The 15058-nt window shown below is 49.7% G+C and overlaps 5 protein-coding genes across 5 annotated transcripts; 1 reads left to right on the forward strand and 4 right to left on the reverse strand.

Annotated features, from left to right (window-relative positions):
- Positions 1 to 999: 999 nt before the first annotated feature.
- C7M61_002639 (adenylate kinase family protein) lies at positions 1000 to 1686 on the reverse strand (the record flags this gene model as incomplete). The annotated part of the gene is made up of 1 exon (XM_024858006.1): positions 1000 to 1686. The coding sequence occupies one exon, from the start codon at positions 1684 to 1686 to the stop codon at positions 1000 to 1002; it is 687 nt and encodes a 228-aa protein (XP_024713932.1).
- A 602-nt stretch (positions 1687 to 2288) lies between these two features.
- Positions 2289 to 3371, reverse strand: C7M61_002640 (uncharacterized protein; the record flags this gene model as incomplete). The annotated part of the gene is made up of 1 exon (XM_024858007.1): positions 2289 to 3371. The coding sequence occupies one exon, from the start codon at positions 3369 to 3371 to the stop codon at positions 2289 to 2291; it is 1083 nt and encodes a 360-aa protein (XP_024713933.1).
- Positions 3372 to 3727: 356 nt separating this feature from the next.
- On the reverse strand, positions 3728 to 10394 carry SAC7 (Sac7p; the record flags this gene model as incomplete). The annotated part of the gene is made up of 2 exons (XM_024858008.1): positions 3728 to 8228; positions 8617 to 10394. The coding sequence occupies 2 exons, from the start codon at positions 10392 to 10394 to the stop codon at positions 3728 to 3730; spliced, it is 6279 nt and encodes a 2092-aa protein (XP_024713934.1).
- A 2058-nt stretch (positions 10395 to 12452) lies between these two features.
- On the forward strand, positions 12453 to 13388 carry C7M61_002642 (aurora family serine/threonine-protein kinase; the record flags this gene model as incomplete). Its single annotated transcript, XM_024858009.1, has 1 exon — positions 12453 to 13388. One exon carries the CDS (start codon positions 12453 to 12455, stop codon positions 13386 to 13388), a length of 936 nt encoding a protein of 311 aa, XP_024713935.1.
- A 171-nt stretch (positions 13389 to 13559) lies between these two features.
- Positions 13560 to 14987, reverse strand: C7M61_002643 (deubiquitination module subunit; the record flags this gene model as incomplete). The annotated part of the gene is made up of 1 exon (XM_024858010.1): positions 13560 to 14987. The coding sequence occupies one exon, from the start codon at positions 14985 to 14987 to the stop codon at positions 13560 to 13562; it is 1428 nt and encodes a 475-aa protein (XP_024713936.1).
- Positions 14988 to 15058: the final 71 nt, after the last annotated feature.

The raw sequence follows: 15058 nt of genomic DNA on the forward strand, positions 1-15058 counted from the left end.
AATGTGGCTTTGGTGGGGCCTTAATTATTGCGGTTTCTATTTGCAGCTAGGGATAGCCCGATAGTGGTTGTGCTTTGATAGGCTGGAATGGTGGATGGAGGGTAGGGTGGTGGTTAAGGCTTTTTTAAAGATGGACAAAGGACGTAATTAGGGTGATAAGTGAATTTGAATCGCACACGGAATCAATAGTTATGGGGCTTTTGGCTGTTTGTTGTTTGGTGTTGTCGTTGTTGATGTCATAGCTTGGTCTGCACTAGATAAGCATTGCTGCAGTAGAAGTAGTTCTCAGGAACACACCAAAGACGGTGGTTTTTTGGGAATTATTAAAATCTATTGATTTTCAGAATACTCAGTAAGTTGATTTCAATTACTTCAAATTACATAGGTCAATGGCTTACGGTCTGGGCTGGAGGTGAAATAAGGCTCGGGCTCGGAGTTTGTATGGCTGCGAATGCTTCCATCAGGTGGTGTTACAGTGTACACAGAAAGCGATCGACAGATCGTGTGGTCTAGAGTTTTTGAAAGTGACGTCAAGTTTCGATAATTGAAGAATCTCTTTGGATAGGGAATGAGAGTAGTGCCAGATTGAGAGCTACAACCACTTCTGGATGCTTGTCCAATTGAGTGCTTGTCCATTCAATGTATAGACTTGGTCATTTGACGATCTTGCGGATACGATGAGTTCAGGCGGCTTACGACGTATTCAGACGATGCCAATCCCAAATAACGTGCAATTGAATCGCTATGATTGAGGGACGAGGGTGATAGAGGTACTACCCTATTGCGAGGTCAATGTCACTCCGTCGATGACACTCCGTCGATGACACTCCACGGTCGACAAAGCCGACCTTCGACCTCAAGACTTGGATCTTCGGCAATTGACTGTTGGGCCACTTCTCAAAACACTCCTGTAGGCCCATTCAAGCCAAAGGAGGAATTCAGCGTTCTATGCCAACCTGCCAACCCGCCCCCGTCCCCCTTAAATCACCTCCTGTCCCCCTACGGCCTGTCGAACTTCTTCAAAATCAAATCCTTGATCTTGGGGAATATAATGTCGCTCGTCTCGCCCGCAACCCCGTGCCAGATGCCCTTCTTCTGGTAGTACTCCCGGAGCGTCAGGATCTCCTCGTTGTACTTGTCCAACCGCTTTCCAAACACCTCCTTGGTGTCGTCCTTGCGCTTTTCCAACTTCTCGCCCGTCTCGTCATCCTTATATGGCTCTTTGGGAGGATTGTAGTCCAAGTTGTACACTCTGCCTGAAGCAGGGTGAATCCAGCGGGCCTCCACCCTCTCCAATATGCTCTTCTGGTCAACCTCCAACTCCACGACCAAGTTGATGTCGGCTCTGTTCTCCTTCAACACCTTGTCCAAGTCTCTGGCTTGGTTGCCCGTTCTAGGGAACCCGTCCAATAACCACAGGGCGTCGCCATTGAGCCAATCGTTGGCCAACAAATGGTTCTTGATGACTCCGACCATCGTGTCGTCGGGAACAAGCTTTCCTTCCTCGATCAACTTGGAGGCTTGCAGTCCCAAAGGTGTACCTCTAGCAACCTCGGCTCTAAGGATATCTCCCGAGGAAAGGGCATTTAAAGTGGGAAAAGCTTTCACTAATCTGGACGTCTGGGTGCCTTTTCCGGCACCAGGTGCTCCAAGAAGGAGGAGTCTGAGCTGTCTTGCTAGGACCATTGTAGTGTGGGATTAATAGTAGTAGGTTGTGATTTGCATCCACCGCGAACCGGCCTGTGATAAAGGAAGTGAGGAAGAAGGTTCACGTAAAAGGCAAATTTGGAGAAGAAGAAAGAAAATGGAAAATCTGTGCTTTTATGTCATGGAGACCCGTCTTGCTTTGCTGTATATACTCACTTGCTGTCGCAATTCCGAGACCTGATTTAGTCCATGTCGCCTGTGACAGCCTGCCTAATGCAGACCGAAAAATAGTCCAAGCTGGGGTACTGTTGCTTTGCGCCAGGGTCCAGGGAGCCGTCCGGGCTCCTCTTCTATAGTACAATGTGAGGCGGCTGCGTCTTTCAGCCCGACTCTATTTTCCTTGAAAGCAATCCAAGAGACGTGCAGCTGGCCAATGTGGACCAATTCTCCCGAGATCGACAGAGCAATTGAGGGCATCGAAAGGGGAAATTCCGAGGAAATACCTCGAGACAGGCACCCTCAGTAGTATTTCAGAAAGCCAATCCAGCCGTTCTATCGCCAACCATCCCTAAGCCGAGCAACTGACGATTAGGAGCGTTGAGGTCGTCCCGAATTGGCCCGAAACTGCATCACCAAATTGGTTACTCCTCATCGTCAGAATCAATGATTCTTCTGCGCTTCCGCAGAACCTCCTCCTCGTCTCTATACTTCGACGCTCCCTCGTCCTTCAAGTTCTTCAAACGCTCAGCGCCTCTCTCAAACTCCTCCTCCTCGGCCTCAGCTTCCTCATCGTCAATCTCCAACTCCTCATCGTCGTTGGCCACGAAATCATCCTCGTCATCGTACTCGTCGGCTCCGTAGGCCCTCTCAAAACGCTCATACGCAGACTCCTGGCCATAACGCGGCGCAGGGCTGTCGGACTTGCCCAACCGCTCCTCTTGCAAACGACGTTTCTGCTCCAACTGTCTCTTGGCCTTGAGGTTCTTTCTCTCGTTCTCGTCGGCCATTCTCTGCTTCAACATCGGGTCCCTTTCGGTCAACGTGTTCAAAATCTTGTCCTTCTTCTGGATCGTCTTGACGGCTTGCGTCAAACGACGATGTGTTTCGGTGAATGTGGATGCCGGTATAAGGTTGGCAGAACGGGTCAAGGCAGCCTCGTTTTGTAGCACCTCGTGCTCAACGTATGATCTGGCCAAGAAGTTATCGAGAATAGGCTGACTCTTGAAGTCGAAAAGCTCGTTTCCAACCTTCAAAGAAACCAGACCATCGTCCCACTCGACAAAGTGTGCGTTGGACTGCTTGATAATCTCGTCATTACCGGCGTTCAGGTACCTCCATCTGATGGTGTTTTCATTAAGGAGCTTTTCTGCCACCACGTCGTTCTGCATCTGCTTGGCGTCCATTTCCATCTTGCTTCTTTCTTCAGCGTTTCTAGCCACTCTCTCTTTGAACTCAGTAGGATCAAATGGATGGGCCTCGACATTCAAAAAAACAGGGATTTTGATGGCGAAAACATCGCCTTCGGGTTTATGTGAAACAGGATGCCTGGGCAACGTTAAAGTGGATGTTTTTAACGATTTCGTCTCGGTTTCTGAACTCGAGTCATCTTCATCGTCAGAATGCGTGACTGGTCTGGTTTGCGTGGTCTCTTCCTCAGCATCATCACCAAACAAATCATCAACTTCTTCTTCCCCGCTCAAATTGGATCTTTCCTCGTCAGACATGGTGCACTTATTTCAAATCTGTTGAAGGTGTTTTTTCGACCTTTCTCAAGTTAGCGATACGGTCACGTGCACACCATACATTGAAAGGAAACTGGTTTGCCTGCAGGAAGCAAACTGTACATAGGAGTTCCCAGACTCATGCTAGAGAGTTAACTGTAGTATTCCAGGACTAAGCTATGTACTGAGGAAGAAAGTAACTTGTATCATTGAGAGGAAGCGTGGCTATGCGCTCTCATATATATCCAGAAGATTAGGAACATTGATCCAACGCTCTTGGCATGAGGAAGAGCCTCGGTATGAGACTACCTTAGATACATGCAGTATCCAACACCCTCTCTTAGTCGATGCCGGCTCGACTACAGCGTTGCTGCTGCAGTGGTTTGGAGGGATCTGAGCCTGGTGAAGAGAGATGTTGCCAAACCCTTTGTGAGTTGATCCGCGAAGTTATCTGCAGTCGGTACCTTGATGATTCTCACATTTTGCTTCTTGATTTCGTCGTGTACATAACTAAGGCGAACTGATATGTGTTTGGTTCTTTCAGAACTAAAGTTGTCCTTCTCAGCAATGTTAATGCATGCCTGATTGTCCACGTACATAGGGATCGAGGACAGCTTGTTCCAGAGCTTGAGATCCATTAGAAGGTGCTTAAGCCATAGGGCGTTTCTGGTGCACTCACTGAGAGCGTAGAATTCAGCTTCAGTAGATGATAGTGCCACAGGACCTTGTTTCTTGGACTTCCACATAATTGGGGAGCCTTCTAGAAGGAAGAGCATCCCCGAGACTGATTTGAAAGTCTCTTTGTCGTTTGCCCAGTCTGCATCACAGTATGCTTGTACGTTTAACGATTCAGAAGAGGGTTGGTTATGCCTCTTGTACCTTACTGTGAAGTCCGCTGTTCCCTTCAAATACCTAAGAACCCTCAAGATGAAGTTCCAGTGCTTGACTGTGGGCCTTGAGGAGTATCTGGCTAAAGCAGATGTAATGAAGGCAATATCGTACCTCACAGTGGTACTTGCGAATAAGAGCTTTCCAATAATCTTTCTGTACGTCTCTGGATCGTGGTAAGGCTTGTCGGCGAGTGAAGGTGCGAGTCGTTCAGACCAGTCCGAGAAGCACGGATTATCAACTGGACGGTCCTTCTCTTGGAGATGTGTGTCGACCATTTCACGAACATAGTCTGTCAAGTGGATCGTAATGTCATCACTGGTTTGACTTATGTTGACTCCAAGAAACTTCTTAGCATCCCCCAAATCTTTGATTGTGTAGCGCAGGCCAATGGCCTCTTTCACCGATTCCACAAGCTGTGGATCTGAGCTCATTACCAACATGTCATCAACATAAAGTACAATGAGTACTAATGTTCCATTAACTCTCTTTCGATAAAGACATGGTTCCTTCTTCAAAGGTGCAAACTCAAGTTCTCTAAGAGTCTTATCGATTTGTGTATTCCAGATCAAAGGAGCTTGCTTTAGTCCGTATAGAGCGCCTTTAAGTTTGAAGACTTTGCCTTTGTTTTGTTCGGTTCGAAATCCTTCCGGAATGGTAAGGTACAAGTCCAGATCAAGTTGCCCATTGAGAAAGGCTGTCTTGACATCTATTTGATGTACGGTCATGCCGTATCTGGCTGCAAGACTAAGTGCAAGCTTGACAGATTCGTACTTTGCCACCGGGGAGAAAGTGTCAGTATAGTCAAGACCTAGGATCTGCGAGAATCCTTTTGCAACAAGTCGGGCTTTGTAGAGTTCGTTGTCTTTGATAGAAAAGACCCATTTGTACTTGATTGCTTTCCGTCCTTTCGGGAGGTCGACTTCTTCGAATGTTTCTTTCTCCTTTAGGGCCTTGATTTCTACCTCAATGGCAGCTTCCCACTTCAAACGGTCAACTCCTGTAGTAGCATCCTGATAAGTTTCTGGTAGATAGCTCACGTTCAAGTTGTGAATCTTGACGTTCAATGATTTAGTACTCCACTGGATCGTTTCCATAAAGAGGCAGAAAGCGGTGGTTTCACTAGACACTGGATACTCAGGATAAGTAACTGAGGATGGCGATTGAATGTGTCGTATGTGCATAAGTATTCCCTCTCTCACCGCTGAGGCCGTCTTGGATATACGTCCACTATTTAGATCCTTGTAGTTGTGTCGGTTCTTCAGAGCAATGCGACTCAGTCTCCGTTGATTGTGTTGACTGTCATCAATCGGAGGGTCGCGATCCTCTTGCTGTTCAGCATTGGGATGGCTCAGGATGTCGCTATCAGTACACATGTCTCGTATTGGATCATCTTCATCAGCGAGGGAAACATCCTCCCTCTCTATCGCCCAGAGCGGGGAGGTAAAATCCTCGGATGGTGTCCTGGCTCTAGTCTCTTGTTCTGTGACCGTCGGCGACGTCTCACCGGGGTCAGACCTAACAACTTCGGGTTCTGAGTCAACTGGAGTTCCTGGACTTGGCACAGAGACAATCTCATCTTCATATTCCCCCATGAAGTGTAGAGAGTGGCTCTGACTCATGAAATGGTGATGACGAGGATCCTCGTCCACCTCGAGTTTCCGGTTTGCAAGTGGAAACTTGTTGGCGTAGAAAACTGCCTGGTGTGATTCAATGATGGTCGTGGTTGGTTGATCATTCTCAATGAGTAGGCATCGGAAGGCCCGTCTACATTTCGAAAGACCAACGAAAATACACTCCTCACCACGGGGTGTATTCTTCTCGCCAGCAGGTATTGAGTGTTTTCTTACGTATCCTAGGCATCCAAAGGGGGGTTCATCCCAGATGATGGCTCGATCTTTCGGACGTTTTGGTAACAGTCGATTCGGAATATGCCATTCATTTGTGGACCTTGGACACCCGTTAATGACGTGAGCGGCAGCGGTCACGGATACGGGCCAATAGCTGAGAGGTAATCCGCTTTGAGACAAAAGGACGCGAGACTTTGCCAGAACGGCTCGAATGGCGCGTTCGGCAGTGCCGTTTTGGTGGGAGTTGTATGGAGTGGTAAACTGCATCACGATGCCAGCCTCGTTAAGACTGATATACTGGCCATCATTGAGAAGTCTACTCTGAAACTCCGTACCATTATCAACTCTGATCTCACCTATGCGGCATCCAGGAAAATCCCGGATCAATTCAGTCAAAGTACACCAAAGGGCCTGAATGGTGTCTTCCTTCCGCTGAAGGGGAGTAACATGATATACGCCTGTAAAGCGATCGACAACAATGAGGAAGTATCTCTCACTCTTGAATATTCCACCTGGGCTGATTTCACCACAAACATCCGCATGGATAATTTCTAACGGACGTGTTGGGACCCGCTCAGTGACCCGCGACTTGCGGTAGTTCGTAATAGTACTGACCTGGCAAGACCGGCAATGATTGCGTATGTCCCTAGGAATATCTGGTAGATGTGGATACTCCTTTTGTAGCGCTAGGTACTGTTGGTGATTCATGTGTCCCAGGCGAATATGATTCATCATGTCTTCGTCTTTGTAGGTCGCTGAAGTCTTGAAATCCACTGACTGGACGCCGTTAAGCGATACTTGATTTAGCCGAGCATGGTTCACAGTAATGTGCTGCGCTTCCAATTCTGTCAAAGCATTATAGGGATGTTTGGAGATCTCAGGGGTTGCCGAGATCTTGAAGTAACCTGGCAGTATTCCCTGTCCAAAAGCAGCACCCTGTTCATTCTTGAGCGTTTTTGTGCGGTCATCATAGTGAACGGTAAAGTCTCGAATGCCTCTGAATGCAGAGATAATGTTTGACAGTGCTTGGTCGATGTAGTAGACGTCATCTAAGACGACAGCGTCTCCAGTCATAAGAACCATTCTAATCTTGCCGTAGCCCACCGCGGTGTACTTATTGACACCAAAATCATAAAAGACTGTAGGTTTCCGGACAAAGTCATAGAGAAGTTCCCAGTGTGGTGTAACATGGATTGGACTCCCAGAATCCCAAATGAAATCTGTAGTTGGACCTACATTGTAATATGGGCCACTTTTATTGATAGATTGGTTGTTGTTGTCCTGTTTCTGTCTCTTAGGTCTGGGGGCTTGGCCATTGCCCTGGCCGCCATTTTGGCCATTGTTTTGGTCATCGCCTTTACCCTTCCGTTTCTTCAACTTCCGACAATTCTTGGACCAGTGAGTGTCGGTTTCGCATTTCCAGCACCACTTGGACTTGACCCTGTTGATGGTAGCATTTTCTTCGGACTTTTCCCCGGGCTGCTTTGGATTAACATCAGTGAATGCCCAGTACGGTTCCGGTTGATTGAATCCTTCTCTGCTCATACAACTATCGTAGATCATCTTCTTGAGGTCCAAGGTCTCGACACCCAACGTTTGTAAGATTGCCTTAGTGATGTAGCGATGTTTGTCCGGGAAGGATGCCATCTTCCTCATTCCGAAATGTTCCAAGTAGGTAAAGTTATGAACTTTCTGAATGAAATAGGAAGATTGCATGACGGCGTCAGTTTCGGGTATCTGACGTTTGCCATGGAGAGCCTTTGAAAAGAAGGCATAGTACTCCTGACACAGTTCTAAGTCACTCTGGCACATTACTTCATGAATTCTCTTGATAGCATCGATGCCATATTCATCAACGAGTCCAGATTTGAATCTGGTATCAATGGCCTCTTCCAAAAGTTTCTCGCTGATTGCTTCGACATTAGCTTTGACCTTATTTGCTTCAGCTTCGTCAACTTTCTCGAATAGTTGTTCAGCTTTGGCTGGGTCGTACATGTACGTGATGAAGTACGGTTTCTCAAGTGGAAGGTTCTTCTTGAAGCAACTGCTAGTCACCACAGTTCTAAACCATATTGGGTATAGTTCTTTCTGTTCAAGCACGAATGGGAGTGTCACCTCTGTACTTTGGTTTGCTAAAGTTCCACCTTCTTTATAAAGATGAAAGGAAACTGGTTTGCCTGCAGGAAGCAAACTGTACATAGGAGTTCCCAGACTCATGCTAGAGAGTTAACTGTAGTATTCCAGGACTAAGCTATGTACTGAGGAAGAAAGTAACTTGTATCATTGAGAGGAAGCGTGGCTATGCGCTCTCATATATATCCAGAAGATTAGGAACATTGATCCAACGCTCTTGGCATGAGGAAGAGCCTCGGTATGAGACTACCTTAGATACATGCAGTATCCAACATACATTTTGGCTGCAACTTTGTATCCACATAACTATAATCTACATACACATACACAGGGCCGGGGGCCCACGGCCGGGAAATAAAAAATCTTGCTTGCGCTACCCCTGGGGCGCCTCAGAAACGATGATGGGAGGCGACAATTTGGACGACCCGCGTGATTCGTAGCCCCCACTCGCTGCTTCGTCGCTGGCATCAGCATTCACCACGTAGAGAAGATTGGGCACCTCTGCCTGTCTAGGGCGCCGCTGGCCAGCATCAGACACGTATTCGTCGTCGCTGGAGCCAGAGGCAAAATCTTGCTCCGTGTCAGATAGCGTTACGCCTCTTCCTGGAGCGGTGGTGTTGCGGAAACCAATAAGGTCTAGGTCGTCTGGGTTTGGCGACAGTAGTGACTGGCTGTGCTGTCTACCACTGGTGCGTGAGTTGAGGTATGAAGCCGCTGCCGGCTTAGCCTCAGCCTTCGGGCTTGCCCGGGTATCTATTGGTGTTGGTGTCGCAGGCTCCGGAGAGGACTGCTCCTGGTTGGGCAAGAGCTTGTAGGCATATTGTATAAGGAATTCGACGACAGATTGCGAGAGAGCGTACTCCTCGGGATCCATATCGTGGTTGGGGTGGGAAAGAATGGACGGCTGGAAAATGGCGGCCAAGTTGCGCGCCAGCATGAGGTTCTCGTGGGCATTGCTTTGGACCATGGCAAGGAGGTCCAAGATATAGAAAAGGAGCTGTTTCAGGAGCTGCGGCACGTCGTCAAGGAGCTCCTTGTACTCGTCAATGGCGTCGTACACGTCTCGCGTGAGCTTCTTGTAGTTACGAGCTTTGCGTTGAGCCTTAGTGGGCAATGGACTATCCTGTTTGGCCTCGGAGCTGGCTTTTTCCAGTGCAGCTGGTGCCGTTGGTTGAGTCGTCTGTTCTTGTTGGTTTGCTTGTGGGGCCAGCTGGGACTGCTGGGGTTGAGGAGGGTCGGAGATGGCTGTTTGGGACAGTTCTCTGCTAGCCTGGGCTTGGAGCATTTCCTGTGAGCTCAGACGCACCTTCAGCGGGTTTTCTGCCTTGTAGCGCATGTACTTGATGATTCTAGGACGGGCTTTGAGCGGGTCCCTAAACTCGTCGTAAAGATGTAGTGGGATGAGCGGCTCAGGAAGGGCATTGAGGTAGCGCCGAAGCACGGAGGCGGCGTCGTGGACGGTGTAGCCGTCCCAGGAGAGCTTTTTGCCGAACTCGGGCGGCAGGTTGAAGATGATCTGGAGCTCCTTGATACGCTTGGAGGCGCCTCCCACACGGAAGATGCCCTCGACGTTCAAGCCGTTTTTCTTTAAGTAGACACCGCACTTGGCCACGACCACGGGGATGCGGCCGTAGTGAAGCACGTCGTCGGAGGCCAGCTTGGGAGCGGCCGTGGCGCCCAATATGGAGATCTTGGCCAGGGCCTGTGAGATGGCGTCGGCCAACGACACGCCAAAGTACTTGCTGTTTTCGTCGACCAACGGGTTGTTCTGCAAGAAACTGTCCCTGTGCTGGCGCAAGTCCAGATTGGCGTACAGCAGGGCCTGATTGGTGGAGTTCAGGTTGGACCGGACCCGGTTGACATTGTTGGTCAGCCGCAGCTTGTGATGCAAAAGCGGCCTCAAGAAGTCCAGCAGCGGCAGCGCGTGTGGGAACGGGATGGCCCCCTGCGGCGCCGGAGGCATCTGGTGGTTGTTCTGGTGGTGATGTTGGGGCAGATGATGGAACCCTAGGTTGAAGGAGTGGCCCTGCGTGTGTTGCCCATGAGAGCCGTGCACGTGTGAGGAGCCAGGAGACGCCACGGAGCGGGCGGGCAGACGGGATTCACCCAGAGGCCCATCGGAGTCGGACACTTCGTTGACGGAGTCATTCAGCATGGTGTTTCGCTTGAGGTTGCGGACCCAGCCGAATATCAGGCCGCGGTTCGTCGGGGATGCCGAGTGAGACATCGGCTGCTGGGGAATGGTGATTTATGGGCGGAGGGGAACGGTAGGTTGGAAAAAAAGTCGTGGAGTAGTAGGTGGTAGGGAATGTTGATAAATGGCTGTGTGTGTGCCTGGTGTACGGGTGCGCGTGCTGGCGAGGCGTAGGGCCTGGCTTTCTCTGTACTAAGCACAATGACCTGCTACACGTTTCAGGCAGAACGAACAAAGACGGGTTGGTTATATGTCGGCTTTTGACGGGGGTGTGGTTTTCTTGATTGGTTTTTTTGAAAAGTCGTTAAATTTCTGGACAAGGTCGTCAGAAGGCGTTAGACGATGGAGGTGTGGAAGAGAACAAGACGAATTGAGAGACGAGGAAGGCCGAGGACGAGCAGAAAATAACGGGGTTTTGCGTTCAAGTACAGTACGGGTTGGTTGGTAAGGTTTCCAGCCGAAGATCCATCCAGCTGTGTGTCTGCTATGGGCCAATCCACCCGGTGGTTTGTACAGACCTCCAGCCAATAAGAGCCAATAAGAGCCAGAAGGTTTTACAGATTGTTTGAAACAAATCTTGAAGAAAGTTACTGAAAATACAGCATTTTCTGTGTTCTTTAGATGCCTTACACTGCTGCGTTGGGTGCCCGGGTGAGGCGGTTAAGCACGTTGGTAATAACGTGCCTTGGCTATTTGCTTCCGCAATATGCTTCCCCGATTAGCCCTTGCCGTTGATCAGAAACGCCGGATTACTGCTGTTGATCTTTCCTCGCAGCTCCCGATAAGCTTCCACAAAGCGAGCATTTGCAGCCATTCCCGCTGACACCTGGCCCCACTTTTACAGAAATCCGTCGAGTCTAGCGGATACAGCCTCCCCGAAAGTACCATATTCTGATGTCCAGCGGGCCTATTTCCCGCCAGGCCGCCCTTCTCGCCGACCTACCCGCGTACCTACACTATCCACGGAACAACCGCTCCTCGGTCACGTTTCGGAACTCCCCACGGCCTCCTGGACGATTCCTTCGCCATACTGTATGGCGCTTTGTGACGCCTGCTGGTCATCGCAGGGGAAAAGCACAAGAGGCTATGGTGCATGAGAACACCCGTAAAGCTGTCTTGTTTAGGCCGTCGACGGGATCGAGCAGCATCGAGCGGTACTACAGAAGTTTGCTTATCAGCAACTTGAAGCTACTCAGAGGCTCAAGTCAGGATGGGAGGCTGGAGCCGGAATGTGTCATGGTGGAGTGAGGGGCCCACTTGAGTCACACCTAGGGCCACAGGAACGGTATTTCCTCTAGGGGAAGAAAAGCCTTTACATTACTGGCGTTTCGAAGCATTTTCGAAATAACCTATCCTCAAAAGACAATACCGCCGCCGATGGCCTGAGGTATGACCCCGGATTCTCATCGCCAGTTGCTGCCAGGAACATCCTGCAAGGCATTGCATACATGGACGTTAGTTTACCCCGGATCGGCTTTTTGCCTGCTTGATCCCTAAAAGGTGACCCTGTTTGCATGCCAAATATAGCCCCATCCTTCGCCCCCGGCTGACTCCCTGCTTGACTCCGACAGGCGTGATCCTCGGGACCCCACATATTTTGGTCCTCACAAAAAACTCATTTCTTTTCAGCCAGTTGTGACGTTTTCGACCAATCATGTCACCGAAGTGGTGGCTGAGCCTCCAGCCTCAGAGCTTATCGTGACCGTAGCCTCCATACAAGCCCAAATAAGAAGCTGTACGAGGCGACCGGTTACGTGGCAGAATGGAGAGGGAAAAAAAGGAAAAAAAGGGAAACAGGAGGGCGCTCGTCAAATGTCAATTTTTTCGGATATAGGCTAGTCTGAAAAATTGTGGCCCTAATTCAGGGGCACCTACAATGGGACCCCAGTGCGTACTCTATAGAAGCACCTCACCACTTTGGCTCACTTTTTCAACGGTGTTTGTTTACTTAACGCGTGAAACCCGTACACCACCACATCCTCCATAGTTAAGCGACCTCACCACTTAACAAACCACAACATGCTGCCCCGGCGACCTTTACTGAAGGTTCTGCTCAATACAAAGCGCAGCAGTGAAAAGGGAAAGTCGCCTTTTGTCGACTATGCCGTTGCAAAATTGCCCGCCACCCCGCCAAAGTGCAAAAAACTCCTGCTAGACGACTTTGAGTTTGGCAAGGTATTGGGCAAGGGCAAGCTAGGCAAGGTGTATTGCGTGAAACACCGGGAACTGGGACTCGTGTGTGCCATTAAGGCCATGAGCAAAAAAGATTTGGTCAATCTGAAGCTAGAGAAGAATCTACGGAGAGAAATTGAGATCCAGAGAGATCTAGTCCACCCCAATGTATCTCGCTTATACGGCTACTTCTACGACGACACAAACGTCTACTTGATTCTAGAGTACGCGTTGTACGGCGAAGTGTACCAATTATTGAAAACACGGCGCCGTTTCGACGAAATCACCGCATCAAAGTACATCTTCCAGGTCTCCCAGGGCCTCCAGTACTTACACTCTCACAATGTTATCCACAGGGATATCAAGCCAGAAAACATCTTGCTTCTGGACTTGGGCGACGTGAAACTCAGCGACTTTGGCTGGTCCGTGAAGCTGGATCCGTTGACCCAAAAGAGACTCACTGTTTGTGGAACCTTGGACTACCTTTCACCCGAGATGGTCGAGTCTCGCTCTCATGATTTTGGCGTTGATATATGGCTGTTGGGTGTTTTGGCGTACGAGTTCTTGGTTGGCAGGCCGCCTTTTGAAGACGACGACAAAGGCACCACGTATAAACGAATTGCACGTGTGGACCTACGAATCCCGGGGTTCTTGTCCGAAGAGGCTGCCGATTTCATCACCAAGCTTTTACAGAAGAACCCTCGCCAGCGACTTGCATTGGCCGATGTTGCCAGCCATCCATGGATCGAGAAGCACCGTCCTCACTGGAAGTCCACCAATTAGTCACATCACGAAGCCGATCAGCATGAATACGGCATTTGCATAATAAAAAGTGCCAAAACGGCAATATAGTCATATAGCATCACTGAAGTAATTGTAAACTTAGCAAATCTACATCTCATCGCTAATACCCAAGGACACACGTCTACTATACATATATTACACACCAGCGGCTCACAGAGACTGTGCTGGAACTTGACGCTGCTGAGAGCCCTGCTGTGACTGCAGTCTCTGTTGTTGCTGCTGCTGCATCATCTGTCTTTGCTTAAGCTGCTGCTGTTGAAGCTCAAACACACGTTGCTGGAATTGCTTTTGTTGCTGGTAGTTGTACTGGGCCGTTGTAGCAATAGCCTTCAGGGCTGTTCTCACGTGGTAGAGCTCACCTGGAATAGCAGCGCTGGTTTGAGTGGATGCTTGACCTTCTGAGGCGGAAGGTGCATCAACATTGACAAGAGCACATCTGCCTTGAAGACCGCCAATGGAGCCTGAAATCGCCTGGTTGGCCAAAGTGAGGTCACCCAGCGAAGACAGCGAATCTGCAGCAGAAGCGCCGTTGGTGATTAAAGCGTTGGCGTATGCCTCTCTCATACTGAGGAAACGGTGCCTGTTTCTAGTGGGGATCATAACCTTGCGCTCTAACGGCACAGGGGCACTCTTGGACACACCCTCCAAAACCAAATGAGTCTCTTCATCAGGATCAAGCACCACTGGGAGACTGCCAGCACCGCCTTCTCCACCTTCCACTCCGGCCATTCCAGAGAGTTGAGCATTCTCCCTTCTCTGAGCAGCCAAAGCATTGTTTTGGGCCATTCTGGCCTGGTTACGCTTCTGATATTGCTGTAGTAAGACGTCGTATGGAGCTGAACGGCCAGGAACAGCTCTTTTTGCACCCATCGAGTGGGTCTTACATGTCAACGAACGAGCACAGAAACCGCCCATGGGTAAAGGCACACCACACTGTTTCTCAACATCGACGGGGCCCTTGGCCTTGGTGGGGGCCTTGGTTTTCTGCTGTTTCTTCTTCTTCTGCTGGTTATTAGCTCTTTGAGCAGCAGCTTCAGCAGCAGCAGCCGCGGCAGCGGCAGCATTGGCAGCCTCCTTCTCCTTCTGCATCTGAGACTTCTTATACTTCTTCTTGGGTCTCGGCTGGTCCTTCAGTTGCAGACCCTGTGGAGTCGCTGGAGCAGGCAGCGCCATTCTAGACAGGTCTACCGAGGAGGCATCGTTCAAAGCGGCTCTTCCCCTCTTTCTCTTGTTGGTAGCCGCCAGCGAAGCAGCGCCGTTTTCTGTTTCTGCTTTCTTCTGTTTCATCTCCAAGCAACGCTCGTAGTGTGTAGTCAAAGATTCCTCGCCTATGGGCCGGCCACAGCTTTTGCAGATTTGGTACTTTGAAACCTGAGAAAGGTAGGAGGATTCGGAAAGTGAGTTGTAAAGAACGGTGTTCAGGGACGCCTTCGAGTTGTTGTGGTCCAAGTGCCAGTCAAGCTTCTTATCCAAGTATACACCTAGGTCCTTCCACACGGCTTTAGACGGGTTTGCAGGAGACGCTAGGGAGCGAACGCTATCGAGAGTGACGATTCTGGACAGGTCACTTGTGGACATGCTCTGAGAAAGACACGGGTAGATGTCTTTCGGTGTGGTTTAAGATAAGTTTTGGAGGTGTTGAGGTTGTC

The sequence above is a fragment of the Candidozyma pseudohaemuli genome, assembly GCF_003013735.1.
Source record: "Candidozyma pseudohaemuli strain B12108 chromosome Unknown scaffold00005, whole genome shotgun sequence".
Classification (NCBI taxonomy): Eukaryota; Fungi; Ascomycota; class Pichiomycetes; order Serinales; family Metschnikowiaceae; genus Candidozyma; species Candidozyma pseudohaemuli.